The sequence below is a fragment of the Rhinopithecus roxellana genome, chromosome 20 (assembly GCF_007565055.1).
Source record: "Rhinopithecus roxellana isolate Shanxi Qingling chromosome 20, ASM756505v1, whole genome shotgun sequence".
NCBI lineage: Eukaryota > Metazoa > Chordata > Mammalia > Primates > Cercopithecidae > Rhinopithecus > Rhinopithecus roxellana.
This window is the reverse complement of record NC_044568.1, coordinates 7,478,382-7,503,349: the sequence shown is the minus strand read 5'-3', so window position 1 is coordinate 7,503,349 and position 24,968 is coordinate 7,478,382. Positions and strand designations below refer to the sequence as shown.

At 52.4% G+C, this 24,968-nt stretch overlaps 1 protein-coding gene across 5 annotated transcripts in view; it reads right to left on the bottom strand.

Moving 5' to 3' along the window:
• Positions 1 to 1,282: 1,282 nt before the first annotated feature.
• IL21R (interleukin 21 receptor) overlaps positions 1,283 to 24,968 on the bottom strand; it is a 50,842-nt gene continuing 27,156 nt past the window's right edge. For 2 of the 5 annotated variants that reach the window (XM_030925274.1, XM_030925272.1), the window contains 8 exons: positions 23,543 to 23,607; positions 19,136 to 19,238; positions 16,090 to 16,289; positions 9,931 to 10,100; positions 8,554 to 8,731; positions 7,995 to 8,094; positions 7,176 to 7,257; positions 1,283 to 4,703 (listed from right to left, as the gene is read on the bottom strand). In XM_030925274.1, coding sequence (XP_030781134.1) covers positions 3,954 to 4,703; positions 7,176 to 7,257; positions 7,995 to 8,094; positions 8,554 to 8,731; positions 9,931 to 10,100; positions 16,090 to 16,289; positions 19,136 to 19,238; positions 23,543 to 23,591 — 1,632 coding nt within the window. In that variant the 5' untranslated portion in view covers positions 23,592 to 23,607 and the 3' untranslated portion in view covers positions 1,283 to 3,953. The remainder of the gene's footprint in view (positions 4,704 to 7,175; positions 7,258 to 7,994; positions 8,095 to 8,553; positions 8,732 to 9,930; positions 10,101 to 16,089; positions 16,290 to 19,135; positions 19,239 to 23,542; positions 23,608 to 24,968) is intronic. The other 3 variants (XM_030925275.1, XM_030925273.1, XM_030925276.1) reach the window with 2 other exon arrangements.

Here is a 24,968-nt window from a genome sequence, read left to right as displayed (position 1 = left end):
GGACTATGTCTCCATCTCTCAGCTCTGCTTTCTTGTGTATTTCTAGCTGCCCCTCCCAGTACCCTCCTTACAGCTTAGTAATCCAAGCAGAAAGAGAGTATGGACCACTAGGGTATGTCTGTCCTTAAACTGTACTGTTGCCACGGGGAAGAAACATCCTATTGGGCAGGCCTGGGTCACGTAGCCACTCGCAGATCTGGGGTTGGCCACGTCTCCAAACTGCTGCACAGGCAGATGCAACGGGCAGCCACAGGGGTCTGCTAAACCTTCCTCACCTCTCAATCTAGGTACTTTCCAGCAGGGCAAGGTGAAAAAGAGCTGAAATTGGCATCAGGAGCCCAGAGTCTGGTTCCAACTCTGACCACTCATTCAGTGTGTGACCTCAGGCAGGTGACCAGCGTGAGGTGTGCCTTCATTTCATCTGTCAAATGGATGACTTTGCCCCTCAGAGCTTGCAAGGTGAGGAATGCGGCAGCTGGGAAAGTGATGTTGCTATCGGTCCCCCTTCCTCTTAAGTGAGGCTTGTCAGCAGTTCTGGCCTGGTCTTTGGAGGGCAAGGAACTACCCGTCCCACTTGCTCCTGACCCTTGATCATACCTCCAGGCCTTTGTCCAGGCTCTTCCCTCTGCCCCAAATAGCTGGTACATCTAACAACTCCTATTCATTTTTCTTTTTTCTTTTCTTTTCTTTTTTTTTTTTTTTTTTTTTTTTTTTTTGAGATGTAGTCTCACTCTGTCACCCAGGCTGGAGTACAGTGGTACAATCTCTGCTCGCTGCAACCTCCATCTTCCAGACTCTCCTGCCTCAGCCTCCTGAGTAGCTGGGATTACAGGCATGCGCCACCACACCCAGCTAATTTTTGTATTTTTAGTAGACACTGGGTTTCACCATGTCGCCCAGGCTAGTCTCAAACTCCTGACCTCAAATGGTCTGCCCACCTCGGCCTCCCAAAGTGCTAGGATTACAGTCATGAGCCACCACTCCCAGCCTCCTATTCATTTTTCAAAGTCCAACCAACACCACCTCCTCCCTGAAGCCCCCTGCCCCTCTTGATGTTCTCTTTGGGCTACTATCGGTAAGTGAGCCGGGCCTCACTCATACCAGCCAAGAGAGCAGACTGTGCATATCTCTTCCCAACTCTGTGTTTAGTCTCAAATCAGGAGTATGAAATTACACCATGGAAATAAGCAAATGCTACAAATCAGGCTTTATTGAGTGCCTACTATGTGCCAGGCTGAGACTAAAGGCAGTGAACAAAACAGACAGAGTTGCTGGCCTGGTGTGATTTGTGTTTTGTCTTTATCTTTGTTTCCAGTATGCGTTTATGTCTGTCTATCCAACCAACCATTCTTCCTTCAAGCTCTTTATTAAAGCCATTAAGAGTAATAGCAAAGACTTTTGCACCAACTTAATACCATCCTCCTATCCATCCACACATTCATCCATCCTCCACCCACCCTCCTACCTACTAATCCGTCCTTTCAGGTGATGAGCCAGCTCTTGTCTCCAACTTTTATTTTTAAGAGACAGGGTCTTGATCTGTGACCCAGGCTGGAGTGCAACGGTGCAATCACAGCTCACTGCAGCCTCAAACTCCTGGGCTCCAGCAATCCTCCCACCTTAGCGTTCCAAGCAGCTGGGACTACAGGCAAGCACCACCACGCCTGGCTAATTTTTTAAAAAATAATAATTTTTGTAGAGATGGGGCCTTGCTATGTTGCCCAGGCTGGTCTTGGACTCCTGGCCTCAAGTGATCCACCTGCCTTGGCCTCCCAAAGTACTGGGATCACAGGTGTGAGTTACTGCGCCTGGCCTCCAACTTTGCTCCTCTGTGTTTATGGACTGAGTTCCCTTCAAAGGTGGGATCCTGAGAAACCTCGTCTGCTCCAGTCCAGAGTCCCCCAGTCTGGCCTCAGTCGGGCCCTCCCCAGCCATCTGTGTTCCCCTCCCCCACCCAGCAAGCTCTGGGTGCAGGAGAGCTGCGCTGGTTTCCTGGGAGCCTAGCTCAGGTGACACCTGCAGGTGGCTCCTGGAACCTGTTGCCCCCAAGAAGGTGTGAAAACCACAGCACATCTGGACCCAAGAGTCCCTAGGGTGCAGGTGCAGGTGCAGGGGGTGCTGAGGGCGGCCCCCCGTGCAGAAGCTGTGCTTCTACTCTTGTGCTCCCATCCAAGTCTCACACCCCTCGATCCCAGGCTCACAGTCCCACTCTTATAACCATCAGTGTTCTGAAACTTTCCAGCCTCCTGCCAGGCACCAAGGACTCTCATGCATTCTCTCAGCTACCTCTCCCAACCACCCCATTTCACAGATGAGAAATGAAGGACTAACTTCTGCTGACTTCCAACGCAACCCTGCTCCAAAAGCATGAGTGAGCCAGAGCTGGCTCCTCCAGCACGGCCCTGCAGCCTGCAGTCTGACCTTTGCAGAAGATGGGGCCAGGCCAGGGTGGCCCCAGCTCTACTAAAAACACAAAAATTAGCCAGGTGTAGTGGTGTATTCCTGTAATTCCAGCTACTCGGGGGCTGATGAAGGAGAATCGCTTGAACCGGGGAGACAGAGGTTGCAGTGAGCCGAGATTGCACCACTGCACTCCAGCCTGGGCGACAAGAGTGAAACTCTGTCTCAAAAGAAAAAAAAAGAAAAAGAAAATGTTGCTAAGAAGTATTTTCTTAGCTTCTTAATTCACACTTCGACAGGTTCTCTGACAAATCAATGATAAAAAACTTGACCTCCCTTCAGTTATCCAGGATGAACAAATAAGATGCAGGACTGAACTGGGGCGGGGTGGGGGGCCCAGCAGGACGTGTGGCTGGAGCACACTGCATGGTTCCGGCCTGCACCCTTCCTCCATGAATGCCACGGGGGAAGGGTCCCATGAGCCTTGGCCTGCTATGTAATTGGTGTTTAACAAATATCTCTTGAGCACATAGAGGGAATTTTTAAAAACTTAGTAGCAGAAGTTAGAAAAAGAAATCTTGGTTGGTGGGGAGCTGTTTCCACGAGACGCAACAGACTGATTTTAAGCCTGGAAACCCCCTGAGTGGCCCTCTGCAAGTGGGACGGCCCCTTGGGCACCCAGGCTGTCACTGACGATTGATGTTCTCACCCCGCCCGCCTCGGCTCTGGCCACAGAAGGAAGGAAGCTGACGTTTATTGAGGGTCTGCTCTGGGCTGTGTACTGTACACGGGTGACATCGCCAATTTCCCCCAGGTGGGTCATGCCTTCCCCATTGTCCGGACAAGGAAATTCTAGACCAGAGAAGGGCAGCAACTTGGCTCAGGTAGCAAGCCAGAAGGTATCAGAGTCTGGATTCAGACCTTCGTCCATGGGCCACCCAAAATCTTCCCATTCCTGGGGTCACTGTGGGCTCACTCCATCCCCTTTCCCTTCCTGCTGGCAGGTGATAAGGAACAACATGGACTTCTTGCAGCTCCTGGAGGCAGAAGCTGGAGGCCTGGACTCGGCCTCTGTCACACTATGCCCTGATCCCACAAAGCCCCGGAGGTGCTGTGGACCAGCTTGCAACACAAGACCCTAGAAGGGAAGATGGCTGTTGTCATCTGTTGACCACAGACATGTTTGCTGTGCACACTCATGCACATGGGTGAGCTCCGTGGGCCCAGATATGTACAGGGCAGGTGAATGTATGGAGTACCAGGGGCATTATTCCAGGCCCACAGGCACATGCAATCACACACACAGGTGGACATGCCACTGCGCACCTAAGACACACACACACACACGCACGCATATGCACACACACACGCATATGCACACACACACATGCATATGCACGTGCACACACACACACACACACTGTAAACATTAGGCTCAAAGGCCCATCCAGGAGACCAAAGGCTGCAGGTGTCTTCACATCATAGCTCAAGTGGCCTTGTCTCTGGCTCAGGGCCCAGTGGCCTGGCCACCTCTGGACAGCCGGTCAGCCTCACTAGCTGGCCTGGGGTCCAGGGCTTGAAAGTGGCGGGGGAATGACCACCCACTGGCGGAGGTAGCTCCGGGGGGGCCCTTCATCCCCGGGGCTGGTGAAGTCACACTCCACAGGGCTGCTGCAGTCAGAGCCCACGAAGCCACTGTCAAACGTGTCCATATCCAGGCCAGCCGGGGGCGAGCCCGCCTCACTCTCTGAGACCCCTCCGGGCGACCGGCCACCCCAGGACAGTCCCCCAGCCCAGTCCTCCCCATCTGCAAGGGGTGGCTTTAGTCTGTCCAGGAGGCTTCCCAGGGGCCCTCCTAGCCCAGGGCTGCCAGCTGAGACACAGCCACAGGAGAGGACTGTGGTTCCCGCGCCCAAGAGTGGATCCTCTAGGCCTGGGCTGGGCTCCAGGCCAGCATCCAGGTCCAGGGCTGGGTAGCCGTCATCCTCACAGCTGCAGGGCCAGGTGCATGGCCCCTCTGCATCTAGCACAGTCACTGTATCGATGGACACCAGGCCGTACGGCCGGTCCCTCTCCTCACTGTAAGCTGAGCCTCCTGAGTTCTGGGCCGTCGCCCAGAAGCTGGGCTTGGGCACGCTGTCAGACTCCACCAGCTCTGCTGGCTCCCGTAGCTCCGTGAGCTGCAGCCTCTTGGCCGGGCTCTGTGGTGGGTGGCAGCTGTACACCTCCAGGGCTGAGGGCACTTCTGGGCTCCAGGATCCCAACTCCAGCCTGGAGCCAGTGAAGGGAGCACCCACCCACTTCTGTGAAAGAGAAAAAGAGAGAGAGTCTTAGCACAGGATGGGGGTAAGGTGAGGGTTTATTTATTTTTTTACTTTTATTCTTTTGAGACAGTTTGGCTCTGTCACCCAGGCTAGAGTGCAGTGGTGCCATCTCGGTTCACTGCAACCTCTGCCTCCCAGGTTCAAGTGATTCTCCTGCGTAAACCTCCCAAGTAGCTGGGACTACAGGCGCCTGTCACCACACCCGGCTAATTTTCGTATTTTTAATCTAGATGGGGTTTCACCATGTTGGCCAGACTGGTCTTGAACTCCTGCCTTCAGGTGATCCACCCGCCTCAGCCTCCCAAAGTGCTGGGATTATAGGTGTGAGCCACCACACCCAGCCAAGGTGAGGGTTTAAACAGACAGAAAGACAGACACAGACACAGAGACAAGACAAAGAGACATCAAGAGAGAAAGACAGAGACGTGAAGATAGATAAAGATGCTGAGAGACAGAGAGAGACAGAGAGAGAGCGAGGAATCAGGACCGTGATGTGCTCCCACCCTAGTGGGGGCCCCACTGGTGTCCCCTTCCTACGCTGCACCTCAGTTTCCCTCCCTGTAAAAGGGAGTTGCTACCCTTAGTAGTGTGACCACTCAGCCAACTGGTGACCCCATAGCCCAAGCAGGGGCCAAGATTCCTGAGTCAAGGAGACACGGGGGCAGGAGGGCCTGAGGTCTGAGGTATCCCTGAGCCATCTCCTGCTTTCCCTCCTCCTTGATGCTTCTTGAAACCTAGCACTCTCCTGGTTTATGTGTCACCACCAGACAGAAACTTGGCCCCCGGGCATAAGTCTTATCTCTTCTGTCCATGGTTGTAGCCCCAGTACCTAGCACACAGTAGGTGCTCAATAAATGTTTATTAACAAAATGAATGAGTGGAGTGGATCAGTGAAAAGCCACTTGGAAAGGCCTTTGTATACTTTGAGGATAAAGGATGTGAGTGATGCTGGCTGAGGCGGTGGCCCTTAAACTTGAAGGACCCTCTCCTTCCCTTCCCTGTCCGGACTCCCACTCATGACACCAGAATCCTCATGCAATTGGCAAGGAAAATCCCAGAGAATGGGAATCTCCCTGTTTTGAGCTCATCTTCCTCAAAAACTCATCTCAGAACTGTGATATGACTACCACCACTGATTTAAAGTCACTTCTCAGCTGTGTGCCCTTAAGCCAATTAGTTACCCTCTCGGTGCCTCAGTTTCCTCATCTGTAAAATGGACCTAATAATAGCACCCATCCATAGGGTCATTGTGAGAGTTAAATGAGTCACTGTTTGTGATGCTCCTAGGGTACTGCCTGGTATATAGCAAGTACCATATGAGTATTGGTGAAAATCAACCCAAAATAAATGTGATATTTAAGCTTTAGGGAAGAGGAAAGTGTGGGTCTTATGTGGGTGAGAGTCCAGGTTCCTCTCTGCCCACTCTGAGCTTTGGCCTCCTCGTGGGTGCCCTGGGGGCAGTAGAACATCCACTCTGCAGGGGCTGCTGTGAATATGAGAATGAGTGAGGCAGGAAGGGTGTCCAGGGCAGCACCAGGCAGACAGCAGGAGCTCAATCAATGCTCTAGGTCTGCACTGTCTGACTTTCAGGCTCAGCTGCAGCAGGTGGGGCTGCCCCTCCCACCTCTGTCACCACATCCTCTCTGCGGCAGCCCCTCCCACTGCTGCAGGGTGGGTGACAGGGCTGTAAATGGACACAGACAACCTGTGGGTGCTGGCGGGAGGTGGCGAGTTGGAGGCTTGGCGAACGTTGGGGCCAGACCCTTCCCAGAACCCACTCCCTCTCCAACCCAGGTTAGGGGCACCTAAGAAAGGACCACAGGGGCAATCTGTGACTCAAAAGACCACCAGCCTCACCCCCTCTCCCAGTCTGGCTCCTTGGGCTGGGTCAATGCTGCATTATTTTGTTTACTCTTTCTTTTTATTTTATTTTATTTTATTATTATTATCTTTTTAGATAGGGTCTCTGTCTGTTGGCCAGGCTAGAGTGCAGTGGTGTGATCATAGCTCACTGCAGCCTGCGAACGATTCTCCTGCCTCAGCCTCCTGAGTAGCTGGGACTACAGGTGTGCACCACCTCGCTTAAATGATTTTAAAAGTTTTGGTAGACATGGGGAGGCGGAGTGGTGGTGGGGGTCTCCCTGTGTTGCCCAGGCTGTTCTGGAACTCCTGGCCTCAAACAGTCCACCTGCTTTGGCCTCCCAAACTGTGGGGATTGCAGATGTGAGCCACTACACCTGGTCAAATCTTGTTTAATTCTTCTGCCAATTCTGCACTACAAGAATGTCTACACTTTGCACGTTGGGAAACTGAGGCCTGGCTTGTGGCATGGCTGAGATCTGGATGCTCTAGGCCTGTGGGGTGAGGCTGGGGAGCCTGGGGTGAGGAGAGGTGAGGCTCCTGAAGAGGAGGAGGGGCTCAGAGGAGCTTGTCATAGGGTGGGGAGCTCACCTTGAAGTCTCCGCTGCAGCCCTCGTACAGGGGCATGAAGAACTGCTCGGGGCTGGGGACGGCCCATATCTTCTTCCATAGCCTGAGGGGGCAGAGAGGGGTGAGGACCCTGACATCGCCAGACGACAGCCTGGCCTCCCATTCGGACGCTCCCCAGCTTCATCCTACAGGAACTTCCGAGCATCACAAGACACAGCCCAGGCGCCTCCCTCCTTCCCTGGGGCTTGGTTTCCCCATCTGTAAAATGGGAACAGCGAGTCTCCGTCGCAGGCTCCTGAAGGGGTATTTAGATTATGTTCTTGGATGCCTGTTGTGTGCTGGGCAAATGTTGGCCCTTCTAAGCTTCAACTTCTTCATCGGCAACCAGGGGTGCGCACAGAGGCCATTTCAGAGGTGTGGAGTATTACAGCCACCTCTTCACCACCACCTAGTGGCCCCTGATGCCCCTTGAGCCTCAAAACTTAAAACCCACTGGACAAGATCACAGCTGAGGTCTCTGTTTAAGGACACAGAGTTTCAATCCCAATTTCTCCACTTCAGAGCTATGTGACTTTGGACAAATTCCTTGATCTTTCCGTGCCTCGGTTTCCTCATGTATAAAATAAGGGCAACTGCAGTGTCTCATGCTCATAGGGCTGCCATAGGGGTGAAGGGAGTGCCCTCCCCAGTGTCCAGCACACAGTGGCTGTGAGTTGCTTATTATTCCACCGTCGTCATTGTTACCATGCTGCCAGGCATGTTCTCCAACCCTGGGTGGGTCATAGATGGGCAGTGGCCCATGCTGACCACCTTCCTGCCTTCCTGATCCCCTGGCCTCACCTCCACATTGGGTGGGTCTTCAGGCTCCAGAAGGCAGGAATGAAGACTATGACAAGCAGGAGGAGAAGCAGCAGGTGAGGGTTCCAGCCTTCCTTTAACTCTGGGAAGGAAGCAAAGAAAGGGTGAAATGGCACCAACTCTACCAGAGGCCACATGGGGTAGGCATGGTGGGAAATGGGTCTGGGGTAGAGTAGAAGGGGGTGGGAGAGGCTGCTACTTCTAGTGTCTTGAAGTGAGATGGATCTGTGTTCAAATCTTTTTCTCATTCCTCACCCCAGGCAAGTAGCTTCATTTATCTGAGCCTCAGTTATCTCATCTGATAAACAGGGCTGATTCCCACTTCAGAGTTAGGGGGATCAAATGCCTAACAAAAGAAGCAGCTGGCACCCAACACAGGGCGTGGCCAGCAGGGGCTCTAGAAATGTCATTGAAGGGCTACATCTGAGAATGAACAACTGAATACCTGCCAGCTGTGCCAGGAAGCTCAGGGCTTAGGGTGGCTAGACCAGGACAAGATTTCGTACCAGGAGTGGGGTGTCCATCCCAGCTTCACACCTACCCTCTGACTGGGTCTGAAAGATGACCGGGTCACTCCACTCACTCCAGGTCCCCTGGTAGGAAGAGCCAGGCATGGGCCCTGCCCGCACCTGCAGCTCATAGCTTGAGTCTTTGCGGAACTCCAGGGGGAGGAGGGAGACACTTCTTGAGTCCACTGAGATCAGCTTTCTCCTCGGACTCTGCCAGTACAAGGAAAGGATGCACCAGGTCAGGGTTAAACCAGGCCAGCCCCCGCCTCCAGCAGAGCCACCTCTTTTCCCAGCTTCCATCAAAGGGGCTGAGTGTCTCTTCTCTTCCCACAAGAATCAAGCCTATGCCTGAGTAGCTGGACTCAGGCATGGGGAGCACAGACTTGCCGGCACTGCCTGGCCCTTGCGTGTGATAGGACGCTCTGTTTGATTTCTCTTTGATCCAATTCAGCCACTCACAGTCCTGGCAGTGGACTCTCCCTGCAGGACTGGGCATATCTCAGGAGTGGTAATGGTCTGATGGCATTCCAGGCAATGCATACTTTTGGAATTCTTCAACAGTTGACGACATTCTCAACTGATATATTGATATAAGTCTCAGTACATCAGTTGAGAATGTCTTCAACTGTTGAAGAATTCCAAGAGTTGACATACTGACATTCCCAATAGTGGGTGTTTCTGGAACTCTTTAACTACAGACATCTTAGCAATGGATACCTCTGGAAGTCTTCCACTGGGGACTTTCTAAAGTATGGCACTCATGGCCATCTCCAGCTGGGGCCATTCCAAAGGATGGACAATTCTAGGACTCTTCAACTGTGACTGTTCTATCATTATTACTATTTTTATTTTTTAGAGACAGGGTCTCACCTGTGACTATTCTAAATAGTGGGCTAGAAGGACATCTCTCAAAGCCTTCATGTTGCCCAGGCTGGTCTCAAACTCCTGACCTCGAGATCCACCCGCCTCAGCCTTCCAAATTGCTGGGATTACAGGCGTGAGCCGCTGCACCTGGCTGGACTTTCTTAATCATTGATACTTCTGGAACTCTCCAACTATGGCCATTCTAAGCAATTGGGAAGCTTCCAGATTGCCCCGTTTCTGAAACTTCTTCTACTGTGACTACACTAGACCTGGGACCTGGGGTGGAGTCTGGGGAAGGGACAATCTCTTTGGCATGCTGACAGCCGAGGAGATAGGTTTGGGGAGGACAGATTATTCAGGGGTCTCCTACTTTGGGGAGAAGTGAGGGGAGGAGGAGGGATGGCTGTAAGGGAATGCTCGCACCCTTGGTCTCTGTTCTTGGCCATGAATGATGATACTCGCCCGTCTCTCCCACCCGGATGCCCTTGCACTCCCTCCTCTCCCCTCCCCTCCCACAAAGCTGCACTGATCCCCACATTCCTCACCACAGCCCAGGGGTCTCCCCGGTTTCTGTACTGCAGCTCATACTGGAGCTTGCCCTTCAGCATGTAGAAGGCAGGGTCTTCGTAATCTGAGCGCCAGGAGATATTATACTGTCCTGAGAAGGTCACAGTCACGTTGAAAGGGGGAGCCGGCTTGACTTGGTGGGAAAACCCAGGAAAAGAAAATGGGGTGAGATTTTGCTGTAGGTGAAAAGGATTTGATGATGGGAAGAAGCCCTGCCTGCCCCCACCCCGGCCACGGTGCCTCACCCATCATGGATGAGATGAAGACAAACAACCCTGAGTGACTTTGGGCAAAGTACTACTGACTCTGGGCTTCAGTTTATCCACCTGGGACCTGAGAGATTAGGGTTGCAAACTCAGGGGTGGGCAGGTCACAAAGAGGGATGAAGTAGGTTTAGGGACTGTGAAGAAATAAAAGAGTCGGGCCGGGAGCGGTGGCTTATGCCTGTAATCCCAGCACTTTGGGAGGCCGAAGTGGGTAGATCACGAGGTCAGGAGATCGAGACCATCCTGGCTAACATAGTGAAACCCCGTCTCTACTGAAAATACAAAAATTAGCTGGGCATGGTGGCAGGCGCCTGTAGTCCCAGCTGCTCAGGAGGCCGAGGCAGGAGAATGGTGTGAACCTGGGAGGCGGAGCTTGCAGTGAGCCAAGATCACGCCACTGCACTCCAGCCTGGGCTACACAGAGAGACTCCGTCTCAAAAAGAAAAGAAAAAAAGAAAGAAGAAAGAAATAAGAGTTAAAAGTGAATGGCTCTAGCAGCACAGGGTGGTCAGCTTTTCTAAGTTTTCTAGGGAAACACACATGCACATGCACACACATGTGCACATGCACACCCACACACATGCCCACACTTGCAACACACGCGCACACACATGTGCATGCACACACACATGCACACACGCACACATGCACACATGTGCATGCACACACACATGAAATCTGAAACCCTGCTTTCTATGTACTGAAGGGCAAGTTTCAATATGAGGTGCAGAATGAGAAACGGGAGACCCCTGGAATTATCGTGTGAGATCTCCAAGGGTTTTTCCCCCTAGAGACAGGATCTCACTGTGTTGCCCAAGCTGGAGTGCAGTGGTGCGATCATAGCTCACCTCATTCCTTCCTTCCTTCCTCCCTCCTTCCCTCCCTTCCTTCCTTTTGACGAAGTTTCGCTTTGTTGCCCAGGCTGGAGCGCAATGGTGTGATCTTGGCTCACTGCAACCTCTGCCTCCCAGGTTCAAGCAATTCTCATGCCTCAGCCTCCCGAGTAGCTGGGATTACAGGTGCCCACCACCACACCTGGCTAATTTTTGTATATTTAGTAGAGACGGGGTTTCACCATGTTGACCAGGCTGGTCTTGAACTTCTGACCTCAGGTGATCCACCCTCCTCAGCTCACCTGTAGCCTCAACCTCCTGGGCTCAAGCCATCCTCCCACCTCAGCCTCCCAAGTATCTGGGACTACAGGTGGGTGCTACCACCCCTGGCTAATTATTTGTCTATTTTGTAGAAACGGGGTCTCACTATGTTTGCCCAGGCTGGTTGCAAACTCCTGGCCTCAAGTGATCCTCCCACCTCAGCCTCCCAAAATCCTGGGATTGCAGGTACAAGCCACTGCACCTGGCCTATCTTAAGCTTTAAAGTTAGCAACCCATCCACAAATATTCTCAGCAGAGTCCTGGCAAATCCATTCCTTTTCCATTTCTGTTCTAAATGATGGCATCATTTTCTTTCAACCCCAGCTACTTCAGGCAGTTGAAGACTCTTCTTAGCATGAATGCTAATGGTGAGGGCTGCCATTTACTCAGAGCCTGCCTGGCTGCCCTGCTCTGGGCAGTTTGACACCCCACAGTGGCCCTGGGAGGCCAATCTGATGGTCCCCATCTTTCAGCATCTCCCAGCAAGTGCAAGAGCAGAGCTCTGAGCCATAACAGCAAGCTTTCATGGGCGGCCTCCAGGTGAAGGTCAAAGCCAGCATTCTGTTTTTGCTCCATTCGAAGGACATTTCACGAACTTGAACAGAACACAACATGTCAAGGGCCTCAAATTCCTCTCTTGTAAAATGGGCCCAGTTCCCGTATCATGGGGCTTGTTCAAAGGGATGAAGCTATTTAGCAGGAGGCGGTAACTTCAGAGGAACTGAGTGGCAAGTGTCTATTAGTGTCAGAGAGGAGTTGCAGGCCTCTGCCCTCACCTTCTCCACTTTCTCTTCTTATTTCCCTCCTTCCTTCCTTCCTTCCTTCCTTCCTTCCTCCCTCCCTCCCTCCCTCCCTCCCTTCCTTCCTCCCTCCCTCCCTCTCTCTCTCCCTCCCTCCCTTCCTCCCTTCTTTTTTTCTCTTCTTTCTTTCTTTTTTTTTTTTTTTTTTGAGACAGAGTCTCTCTCTCTCTGTCACCCAGGCTGGAGTGCAGTGGCATGATCTTGGCTCACTGCAACCTCCGCCTCCCGAGCTCAAGCAATTCCACGGCCTCAGCCTCCCAAGTAGCTGCGCACCACCACGCCTGGCTAATTTTTGTATTTTTAGTAGAGAAGGAGTTTCCCCATGTTGGCCAGACTGGTCTTGATCTTCTGACCTCAAGTGATCCACCCACCTCAACCTCCCAAAGTGAGCCACCACACCCAGCCACCTTCTCCACTTTCAATCTGCCACCATCTAGCACTCTGCACCTCTCACCCTGTGATTTTGTTTACCATGTGCCTCTCTCGCTGGCATCTTAGCTCCTTGGGGCGGAGGTTTTGTCCTCCAGGTTCAATATATGCACACAGCTCCTGGAACACAGCCTGGGGCACAATAGGCCCTCAATAAATATTTGGCAAATTAGGCTGGGCAAGGTGGCTCATGCCAAAAATCTCAGCACTTTGGGAGGCTGAGGCGGGAGGACTGCTTGAGGCTAGGGGTTCAAGACAAGCCTGGACAGCACAGCAAGATCCCAGCTCTACAAAAAATTTAAAAATTAGCCAGGATGGTGATATGCACCTGTAGTCCCAGCTACTTAGGAGGCTGAAGTGGGAGGATCGCTAGAGCCCAGGAGTTCTAGGCTGCAATGAGCTGTGATTGTGCCACTGCACCCCAGCCTGGGGGACAGAGCTACACCCTGGCGTGCTCTCTCTCTCTCTCTATATATATACATACACACACACACACACACACACACACACGCACATATATATACACACATATGTATTTGTCAAATTAACAAATGAACCTTTCAAGGCCTCCAGAAAGAAGCCTGTGATCCTGAAAACTGCACTGAGGGCTCCCACTGCGCCCCGAGGTGACAGAGGTGCGCATTTTACAGAATGCCACGGTGAACACTGGGTTGTTGCTGTTGCTGTTCCAGCGATGGGATGTTTTTGACTGAAATCGTTTCTAACCCCTCTTTTGTCCTCCCCGGGGCAGGTGGAGGCCGGCTCTGGGCGTCCCTGTGTGGCCTGGGTGAGGATCAGTCCCAGAAGACACCAGCGTACTGAGAACTGCCCCATGGGTACTCGGGAGATGTTTGCAGAGCCTGGGGGTCGTGAAGGGGGGCTGCTCAGCCCAGCGAGGCCCAGGACCCAGGAGCAGGAAGGGACCCTGGGGAGGAGGTGGTTAGAAAATCACTTCCTGCCCCAGCTGGGCCCAGGCTAGCTGCAGATCCTGGCAGGGAGAGAGAGCATGCCAGAGAGAAATGCTTGGATTCACGCTGCAAGAGAAGTGGCAAGGAGGGGCCCCTTCTCTGCCCTGAGCTCTCCTCTGCTTCTGAGAAGCTGTGGGGGTAGGGGGTGTGGGGTGGCCTGGGCAGTGGGGCTGCTGCCTGCCTCAGTTCACTCAGCCTGGAGGGGCCCCTGCTCCAGATGGTGCATGCGTGTGCAGAGAACCTCGTGTCCTGGATCCCAGATCCGTGTGGCTGTGAGAGAATGTGTGTGAGAGTGTGTGTGCCTGTGTGTGTGCCTGTGTGTGTGAGTGCATGTGAGTGTGTGCATGTGTGTGCCCGTGTGTGCCCGTGATGTGTGTGTGTGAGTCTGTGCATGTGTGTGTGCATGTGTATGTGAGAAAGGGCATGTGTGTGAGAATGCGTGTGCATGGCAGTGTGCATGTGTGTGAGAGAGTGCATGTGTGTGAGTATGTGCATATGTGTGTGCCCGTGTGTGATGTGAGTGTATGAGTATGTGAGAGTGTGTGTGCATGTGTGCACACGTGTGTGAGTGCATGTGTGTGTACATGTGAGTGTGAGTGTGCACATGTGTGACAGAGTGCATGTGTGAGTGTGTGTGTATGCCCATGTGCGAGTGATGTGAGAGTGTATGTGTGAGTGTGTATGTGTATGTGTATGCATGGATGTGTGTGTGTGTGCGTGTGTGTGTGTACGTATGTGTGAGTGTGTATGTGTATGTGTATGCATGGGTGTGTGTGTGCGCGCATGTGTGTGTGTACGTATGTGTGAGTGTGTATGTTTATGTGTATGCATGGGTGTGTGTGCGCATGTGTGTGTGTGTGTATGTATGTGTGAGTGTGTATGTGAGAGACAGAGCGAGCAAGAGAGAGACACAATGTGGGCCTCTGTGTCCACGCCATGCAGGCTGGGGCTGGGAGACATCTGTGAGTTTGAGGGCACATCTATGAGTCTGTGAGTGAATGAGTCTGGGACCCTGGGAATGTGCGTGAGTGTGCATGTGTCTGGGAGTGTGCGAAGCTTCACTCTCGCCCTCTGTGGTGTGACACCCCCTCAGCAAAGTGGTGCAAACCTGGACCCCCAGAGTGTGAAACACAGACACCTCTTATACCCCAGCGCCTCTACGGGGAATCTAGGGGCAAAAACTCCCGAGCTCGCAGGCAGGGCCTTCCCAAGAGCAGGCTCCCGTTGCAGGCTGTGTTTGCCTCTGGGGCCGCTTTGGGTACACACACACACACACACATACACATACACACACACACACCATGCCAAAGCCACCTCCCAGGTCCTTCCATGGCCTGCACTAGTTCTGTTTTGTTTTGTTTGAGACGGAGTCTCGCTCTGTCACCCAGGCTGGAGTGCAGTGGGGTGATCCTGGCTCATTTTAACCTCCGTCTCCCAGGTTCAAACAATTCTCCTGCCTCAGCCTCCCAAGTAGCTGGGATTACAGGCATGCGCCACCATGCCTGGCTAATTTTTTTGGATTTTTAGTAGAGATGGGGTTTCATCATGTTGCCCAGGCTGGTCTTGAACTCCTGACTTCAAATGATCCACCTGCCTCGGCCTCCCAAAGTGCTGAGATTACAGGCGTGAGCCACCGCGCCTGGCCCCTGCCCTGGTTCTTGTTTTGTGTTTTGAGATGAGGTCTCGCTATATTGCCCAGGCTGGTCTCGAAGATCCAGGTTCAAGCAATCCTCCTGCCTCGGCCTCCCAAAGTGTTGGAATTACAGGTGTGAACCACCTCGCCCTGCCACCTGACCTAATTCTGAACTCACAGATAAAACTGCTCCCACCCACCAGGCCCCCCTGCCCCTGGGACACCCTTCTACCTCCAGCCTGGAGGGAAATTCCAGGCCTCCCTGGAGCTTATGAAGAGGAAAAAACTTTTTGCAACTCAGTGTCCTCCATTCACCTCATTATGGAGTCGGGATCCCAGAGAGTCAGGGTTAAAAAGACATTTGCTCTACAAACAGGGAAGCTGTCCCAGAGGTAGGTGTGCCTCATCCATGGTCACACAGATGGGCAGAGCTGAGCCGGAACATGAACCCAGAAGTCCCAGGTCCCAGCCTAGCTCCTTCCATACCTCTCAAACCTAATATCAACCTTTCACACATTAGTAAAAAAATAGCGCAACTCAAAATAGAACTCTAAGGTGTGGTGAGGACATAGGCCAGGTCAGATCTGGTGGAAGCTGGAGCTGGCCCAGAGGGCGGGGAGTAGGGGGCCCAGCCCCTACCTATAATCCTAGCACTTTGGGAGGCCAAGGTGGGTGGATCACTTGAGCCCAGGAATTCAAGACTGGCCTGGGCAACATGGCAAGACCCCCATCCCTACTAAAAAAATTATCTGGGCATAGTGGCGTACACTTGTTGTCCCAGCTACACGGGAGGCTGAGGTGGGAGGATCACCTGAGCCTGAAGAGATCGGGGCCGTGGTGAGCTAAGACTGAGCACCACCCTAAGCCTGGGGTCCCAGGATACTCACTGCTCTTAGCCAGAAGAAAGCTGCCACACTCCTGGGAGTAGTTGCCAGAGTGGTCTGTGATGTTGACACTGAAAATGTCGTCGGCCATGAAGTGGAATACATCCATGTGGCAGGTGTAGGTGGCGTGCGTGGCATTGTGGGCCGACCTGTGGAGGCTGCAGGAGGTGGCCTCGTCCTTCAGCTCTTCATACTGGTCTTGCCTTCAAGGACAAAGCAGCCGGTCATGGCTGGAAGCCAGGGGCAGGGTGGATGGTGGTGGGCTCCGTGCTCAGGGCCAGGGCAGAAACCCAGACTCTCAGGGCTGGGAGGGATTTGAGGCAGTGCTGGGAGGTGGTCACCTGGTCCAACCAACCTTTTCCCAGGGAAGGTATCACCTCCCCTGCAGCATCCCCAGTGAACTGTATCCGGGCTCAGCTTGCACGCCTCCCGGAGACCAGGAACTCACTACCTCATTTAGGGCAGCAGCTCTCAATTTTGGAAATTTGGGCCATTCTTGCTTGGACCAAGCCTAAATCTGTCCCTGTCGGTCCAAACAACCAGATGGCTGTCCTACAGGAAGGGCACTAGGTATTTTGGGTTTCCTTCTCTCCTTTCTGTCCAACATCCACTTTTTTGAGACAGGGTCTCACTCTGTCCCCGAGGCTGGAGTGTAGTAGTGTGATCACGGCTCACTGCAGCCTCGACCTTCCCAGGCTCAGCTGATCCTCCCACCTCAACCTCCTGAGTAGCTAGGACTACATGCATGGACCACCATGCCCAGCTAACTTTTTGTACTTTTTGTAGAGATGGGGTCCCACCATGTTGCTTAGGCTGGTCTCGAACTCCTGGGCTTAAGTGACCCGCTCACCTCGGCCTCCCAAAGTGCTGGGATTACAGTACTGAGCCACCTCACCTGGTCCCAAAATCCACTGAATACCTAATAAGAGCCTGTGCTGAGGGCCAGGAGAAGAGCTAAATGAACCTCATCTCCTCCTCTGGGTGGACTTCTGGGAAAGCTGGTGGGATGGGGTTAGGGAAAATGTTGTGGCTTTTTAACTCCCACCAGACAAAAATGATGGGTTTTGAAGTACGTATAGGAGTTTATCAGATATTAATTTCCCTACCTAGACGTTCAGGTTCTGAACATGACCACTCTCTAGGCCCAATAGGGATGTGTGGACTGAGTTCTCTGCTAAATTTGCTGGAATAGAAGTTCTTGCTGAATAAATGCTCTCCAGGCCTCCCAGCCTGAACTTGCTCGTTATCCCCCTCACCCTGCCTCACTCCACTCCAGCCACACTGACCTCCTTGCTATTCCTCAAACTCACCAGCTCTTCTCTCACAGGGTCCTTGCACTGGCAGTGCCCTCTGCCCAGCTCCCTGGCTGCCTGCTTCTCACTAGAAGTTGTGGTCCCTCTACCTGAGGCCCAGGATCCTATAGCACCCAGTGTTATTAGAAAGTATCCTGTTTAGGGCAGAACACGTTGGCTCATGCCTGTAATCCCAACACTTTGGGAGGCTGAGGTGGGTGGATCACTTGAGACCAGGAGTTCGAGACCAGCCAGGCTAACATGACAAAACCCTGTCTCTACTTAAAATACAAAAATTAGCCGGGCATAGTGGTGCACACCTGGGTGCAATCCCAGCTACTTGGGAAGCTGAGGCAGGAGAATTGCTTAAACCCAGGAGGCGGAGGTTGCAGTGAGCTGAGATCATGCCACTGCACTCCAGCCTGGGCAACAGAGTGAGACTCTGTCTCCAAAAGAAAAAAGAAAGAAAGTATCCTGTTTGGGCCTGGCATGGTGGCTCACACCTGTAATCCCAGCACTTTGGGAGGCTGAGGTGGGCAGATTGCTTGAGCCCAGGAGTTTGAATCCAGCCTGGGTAACATGGCAAAACCCTGTCTTTACAAAAACTACAAAAATTATCTGGGAGTGATGATGCATGCCTGTAGTCCCAGCTACTCAGGAGGCTTAGGTGGAAGGATCGCTTAAGCCCAGGAGGTCGAGGCTACAGTGAGTTCTGATCACACCACTGTACTCCAGCTTGGGCAATAGAGCAAGACCCTGTCTCAAAAAAAAAAGAAAAGAAAAGAAAAAAAGAGAAAGCATCTTGTTGGTTGTTTTGTGTGTCTGTCTCCCCCAGCCACCGCCCCACTGTGGTATGTCAGTTCCAAGGCATCTGGGGCCCCGTCAGTTTTGCTCTGCTGAATCCCCAGTGCCTGCTACAGTGCCTGGCAGGAACTTCACACATGTTTTGTTTTGTGAGATGGGATCTTGCTCTGTTGTCCAGGCTGGAGTGCAGTGGCATGATCATAGCTCACTGCAGCCTCGAACTCCTGAGCTTGGTCCTCCTGCCTTAGACTCTCAAGTAGCTGGGACTACACAATTGTGCCACCACGCCTGACTGATTTATTTTTTGTAGAGACAGGGTTTTGTGATGTTGCCCAGGCTGGTCTCAAACTCCTGGGCTCAAGTTATCCTCCTTTCCTTGGCCTCCCAGAGTGCTGGGGTTAGAAGCATAAGCCACTGAACCTGGCCTGTAAATGGTTTTGAATGAATGAATGAGCTGATGGATAACGGAAGCTCTTCTTTACCCTGAGCTGCATAGGGTATAAAAGGGACCCATGGACTTTGGAGTTGGGAAGTCTGAATTTGAATCCCAGCTCCAGCATTCACAGGCTCTGTGACCTTGGGCAAGTTGCTTAACCTCTCTGAACCTCAATGTCCTCATCTGTAAAATGGGAGTAATCATTGTGAGGGTTGGGAGTCATGCGAAGCATGTAGCTAGGGGCCTGGCACCTACTAAGTGCTTGAAAAATCATGCGGGAGACCAGCCATCCTGGGGTCTCAAAACCATGGCCGACCTGTGTGGGCGAGATAGTGGCCTTTGAAGCTGGTGGATAGACCAACCCTGCGGGCTCCTGACTTTTCAAGTCCTGTGAGCCCTGAGTAGTTGTCTGAAAGGCAGGCACAGTGGTCCTCAGTGCATAGCGTCCTCCTGGGGGAATCACTGAGCAGGCACTGTGAGTTACATCCCCAGGGACTGGCGAGGCCCGGCCACTTACCAGGTAAGGGTGAGTGTGCTGGGGTGGAGGTTCCACATCTCCAGGATGCAGATGACCGTCTGGAGGTAATCGGTGTAGCAGACGAGGTCAGGGCAGCCCCAGCCTGGAGGGTCAGGTGGGAGAGAGGCTTTGGTGGGTGGGGACTGCAGAGCTTCCTCTCCACCCCTTCGAAGGCTGGAGGAAGAGTGGGTGCAGGGGTCCCCAGGCCGGGACAAATATGAGGACTCAGGAGCTGCTAAGATGTAACCCTGGCGCCCAGGGGGCCTCACTACCTGGGAATTCCTTGTTTGAGCACCAGTGTTTCAAGGCTGGCTATGAAGACAGGACACTCATGATGGCAAATAATATAAAACTACCTGGTCCCAGCTCAGCACCCTCCTCCAGAGCCCTGCACCTGGCCACCAGGTCTGTGTCCCTCCTGGCCAAGCTCGCATTCAGAATGGCAATATCTTAAATGCCCTGGATCTGGTAGGAACCCAGCCAGCACACACCCACATACCCCAAGAGGGTCAGGACCTCATGGAGTCAAGGACAGCTATGCTGAAAATGTCCCAAAACCCTGAAAGGAAGAGACCTTGGCTCTACAGAATTTGGCTCCAGAGGACACGCACTCTCAGAGATTCGGGAGGGTGCTTCAAGGAGTAGGAAACCGTGAGAGAATTAAGAAGCCCTCGGACACTTTTGCAGAAAGGTCTGCATGATCCTGCAGCCAAAAATGCCACCGCCACCGCCACCGCCACCACCACCAAGAAGTCATCAAGGTATTGCCCTATGAAGCAATTTTGTTGGCAGATTTAACACCTTTCCATCCTGCTCCCCAAACATTAATTGTTTCACTGTGTTCTAAAACAGAGGTGCGAGCATCATCCAAATTTTGTTAAATGTTGGACAAAATCAATGGAATAATTTGTAGTTTTGTTTTGTGTATTTGAGTGCCATTTCCACTATTTTTTGCTGCTATTTACTAGAAACTGGTACTGCCCATCTCTTTTTTTGAGATAGGATCTCTTGCTCTGTTGCCCAGACTGTAGTGCAGTGGTGTGATCTCAGCTCACAGCAGCCTCCACCTCCTGGGCTCAAGCAATCCTCCCACTTCAGCTTCCTGAGTAGCTGAGACTACCGTTGTGTGACACCATGCCTGGATAATTTTTGTGTTTTTGTAGAGACGGGGTTTCACCATGTTGCCCAGGCTGTTCTCAATCTCTGGAGCTCACGCGATCCACCTGCCTCGGTCTCCCAAAGTGCTGGGATTATAAGATTGAGCCGTTATGCCTGGCCTTGTTCCCCTTTATAAGTGGGTTCATTTTCGGTGGCTTTTTCCTATTTTCCCTTGACTAATGAAGACCCATGAGGTGATGGTGGTGGTAGGTTCCCTTCTTGGGTCTCAGTCTAGGACAGAACCTATATTCGGAGCCAAGAATACTGTGTCTGGAAACACCCTTTAGTCCACTGTAGAGGTGAGAACACTGAGGCTCCAAGACTAGACCATGTCTCTCATCTCTGTTGGTCTGGGCTGCTGAGACAATCACCCAGGGAAGGAAAAACCTAGTCTGTGCTAGTTTTTCATAGCCGCACACATGGCAGACACTGCTAATGGATCACAGCACTCTCTCCCCTAGGCGTGACCTCAGAATGCTTCTCAACACAGCTCTCCAGGCAGTGGCTACCAAGGGGTCTGAGTCATGGAAATAAATCTTGCTCTAGAGGGTGCTTTCCTCAGGGAGACACACAGGACATGTCGGTGGGGTGCAAAGGAGCTAGTTCCAGCACTTGATGGAGAAAACAGGACTGATTGTGGCGAAACCTCAACACAGAGCCTCTAAGTAGCCTGTGTCATCTCTGAGTCTGTACCCTCATGGTTCTTTCTCAGGGCGCTAGGAATTTGGAGAGGAGCTGCCATTCCTAGCCAGGTTCAAAGCTACCAAGGGACAGGGTTTGTCTCCAAACTTGGGGAGGCAACAGCAGCCCCCGAATGGCATGGAGGTGGCACCAGGGATGGGAGGGTGAGAAAGTGCCCGGCCAGTACCCCAGCTACAGGGCAGAGAGCCCCAGGGCCATCCCGTGTCTGGGGTTATGAAAGCGTGCAGGAGGCAGTGAGAGACGCACAAAGTGATTGTGCTGTCCCCAGCTCTGTGACTGTAAACATGTGAGTCAAAACTGCTTCTCCTCCCTATGTGTAAGCCGGAGATACTGCTTGCCCTAGAGGCTGTTGAGGTGTTGAGATGAGATGGTGCCTGTGCCTGCACGCTGCCCGCACATGGCTATCACTCAACAGATAGCAGCACAGAGTGGTGAAGACCATGCTATGGTTTGAATGTCTGTGTCCACCCCCAACATTCCTATGCTGAAACTCAGTTGCCAATGCGATCGTATTAAAAGATGGGGACTCTAGGAGATGATTAAGTCATGGGGGCAGACCCCCCTGAATGAATTATTGATCCTATAAGAGGGCTGGAGGAACTCAACATTCAGCCCCTTTTTGCACTTCTGCCACATGAGGATGCAGCGTGCGTCCCCTCTGGGGGTTGCAGCGTTCAAGGTGGAATCTTAAAGGCAAAGATGGGGCCTGGGTGCAGTGGCTCATGCCTATAATCCCAGCACTTTGGGAGGCAGAGGTGGGTGGATCATTTGAGGTCAGGAGTTAAAGACCAGCCTGGCCAACATGGTGAAACCCCATCTTTACTAAAAATAGGAAAATTAGCCATGGTATGCGCCTGTAATCCCAGCTACTCAGAGGCTGAGGCATGAGAATCACTTGAACCCGGGAGGCAGAGGTGGCAGTGAGCCAAGATTGCACCATTGCACTCCAGCCTGGGTGAGAAAGCAAGACTCAGTCTCCACAAAAAAAAAAAAAAAAAAAAAAAAAAAGCAAAGGTGGGGCCCTCACTGGAACCAAAGGTGCTGCTGGTGCCTTGATCTTGGACTTCCCAGCCTCCAGAACTATGAGCAATAAATGTCCATAATTTATAAATTACCCAGTCTCACGTATTCAGTCACAGCAGCACAGACGGACTAAGACAGACCCCAAGAACAAATTGATCCCAGCTCCGCCTCTGCCCCGTGGTGTGGCCACACACCTGTCTCTTAGCCTCTCTGAGCCTCCTCAACCAAAAAACTGGGCGTCGTTACAACATGGGCCTTGCAGGACTGTTGGGACAGTGGAATGGGATGACGCTCCGAGCTTTGCATGCAGCCAGGGCTTGTTATCTGCACCCACCAGATGTGGAGCCATGATGGGTGACCCAAAGGCTTTTTAGAACCAAGACGGCGATGCGTGCCACTCAGAAAGGGAAAATCAAAGCTCGACATCTGTTTCCTGAAGGAGCTATTTGAGGTCCTGGGTCTTCTGGTAAAAACCAGAGAAAAATGCCCATGAGTCAGCAGAGCAGCCGTTGAGTTCCTCCCCTGCCCCTAGGCCGGCATCCACACAAGTCTGTGCTGGATCCTGCCTCCTCATGGCCCCCTCCTCCCGGAAGCCCTCCAGGATCTCTTAGTTCTCAGCAGTGTCCTCTCAGTCAGACTCCTGGCCTTCCCAGCTCTGCTTTCTAACATCGCCCCCTCTAACCACAATATCTGGTCCTCCGCGGGCTGCCTACCAAGATTCGATCTCCTTTTGGCTCTTCCTCCTGTCCCCAGCCCAGGGACCACCAGTGCCTGCTAAGAATCCAGTGATTTTTTTGTTTGTTTATTGTTGTTGTTGTGGTTGTTGTTTTGAGGCAGGGTCTCGCTCTGTTGCCCAGGCTGGAGTAGAGTTGTCACCTTGACTCACTGCAACCTCCACCTCCCAGGTTCAAGCAATCCTCCCGCCTCAGCCCCACAAGAAGCTGAGACTACAAGCATGCGCTCCTATGCCCGACTAATTTTTTTTTTTCTTTTGTAGAGACAGGGCTTCACCATGTTGCCCAGGCTGGTCTTGAGATCCTGAGTTCAAACGACTACCCTCCTCAGCCTCCCGAAGGGCTGGGATTCCCGGTGTGAGCCACCACACCCAGCGCAGCAATTGTTGAAAAACATTTCCAAGGAGAGTCATTACAAAAGGAGAAACCGAGGTTAGATGGAAGGCAGAACTTCCCCACTCAGAGAGTTGAGAGCCAGCCAAGGCAGAGGTCAGGGGAAATGAAGGATGAAGCCTCTCATCCCCCCAGTGACACCCGAAGACATAAGCCCGCGGGCTGGGCCACGTGAGACTCATGTCTACTGCTTCTGGTTCGTGGAGCTCTTTGGTGGATGGATTCTGGTTAGTGGAGAGCCGGCTACTGGACTCGTGTCAGCCTCAAGGGCACGGATGCCATCTGTTCTGAATCTGTGGACTCTAGCCGTGTTTTTGAGCCCACAAAGCCAGCCTGGCCCTAGCTCAGCTCTGTGATCGGGGCCCTCCCCACCCGCAGACCACGGGCAGCCACTTACCTCCCTGGAGCAGCAGCAGGAGCAAGGGGGCGGCCCAGCCACGCAGCATGCTGACTCCTACAGGCCTGCAAGAGAAGCACAGCGGAGGGTGAACCGGGCGGGGCTCAGGGCTCCCCCAGCCTCCCCCTCATCCTATCTCTTCTCAGGCAGACTTGCCCTCGATTCTTGGAACTGTCTTAAGAAAAAAGCAAGATCCTGTGGAGCCTGTGGATGACCCCAAGAACTCCCACCTCTTAGAAATGGCAGATTCACCCTGAGAATTCCTTCTCCCACCTTCTTCCTGCCCCCACATCACATCACAAATGCAAAGTGAATTTGTTTTACTATTTTATTTTAATATTTTTAGAGATGGGGTCGTGTTCTGCTGCCTAGGCTGGAGTGCAATGGCACAATCACGGCTCACTGCAGCCTCGACCTCCTGGGCTCAAGCGATCCTCCTGCATCAGCCTCCCGAGTAGCTGGGACCAAAGGCACGTGCCACCATGCCTGGCTAATTTTTAACACGTTTTTATAGGGATGGCATCTTGCTATGTTGCCCAGGCTGGTCTCAAACTCCTGGGCTCACGTGATCCTTCTACCTTGGCCTCTCAAAGTGCTGGGATGACAGGTGTGAGCCACCATGCCCAGCACAAGGTGAATTTAAAGAGTGAGGAGATTGCTGACTATTTTGCCCTTGCTGAGTCTATTGATGTAGCATTGTGTGTGAAATTAAATTATGTATTAATCTATTTAACAAAGAAAGAGGGAGGGAAAAAGAGAAGAAGAAAGGGAGAGAAGAAGAAAAAACTAGTTTGGAAAGTGGGATCTGCTGAGGAGCAATTTTGGATCTACCTTCCTGTAAACATTCATGTTGATAGCTCAGTAAATTGGCTTTTTTATTTTTATTTTTTTTAGACAAAGTCTCACTCTATTGCCCAGGCTGGAGTGCAGTGGCCCGATCTTGGCTCACTGCAACCTCTGCCTCCCAGGTTCAAGCGATTCTCCTGCCTGAGCTTCCCAAGTAGCTGGGAATACAGGTGGCCGCCACCACGCCTGGCTAATTTTTGCATTTTTAGTAGAGACCGAGTTTTGCCATGTGGACCAGGCTGGTCTCGAACTCCTGGCCACAGGTGATACACCTGCCTCAGCCTCTCAAAGCGGTGGAATACAGGCATGAGCCACTGTGCCCAGCCATCAATAAATTGGCTTCTTACTGAATAATAAATCCAAAGTTAACCTACAAAGTTAACCCCTGCTGAATACTTAAGATAAGGTTAGCCCAATAATCAGGCTTCTTATTCCATTACAAAGCCCAGATTAGCCCACTGGGGAGCATGCTAGGAAATCCAGGCCCAACCAAACAGAGAAAACTTGACCTCCTAATCTGGGCCAGGATGGAGAAGGAACCTCTTTGGGGAACAGAGTGAGGTTATCCGGGAAGAGTGGC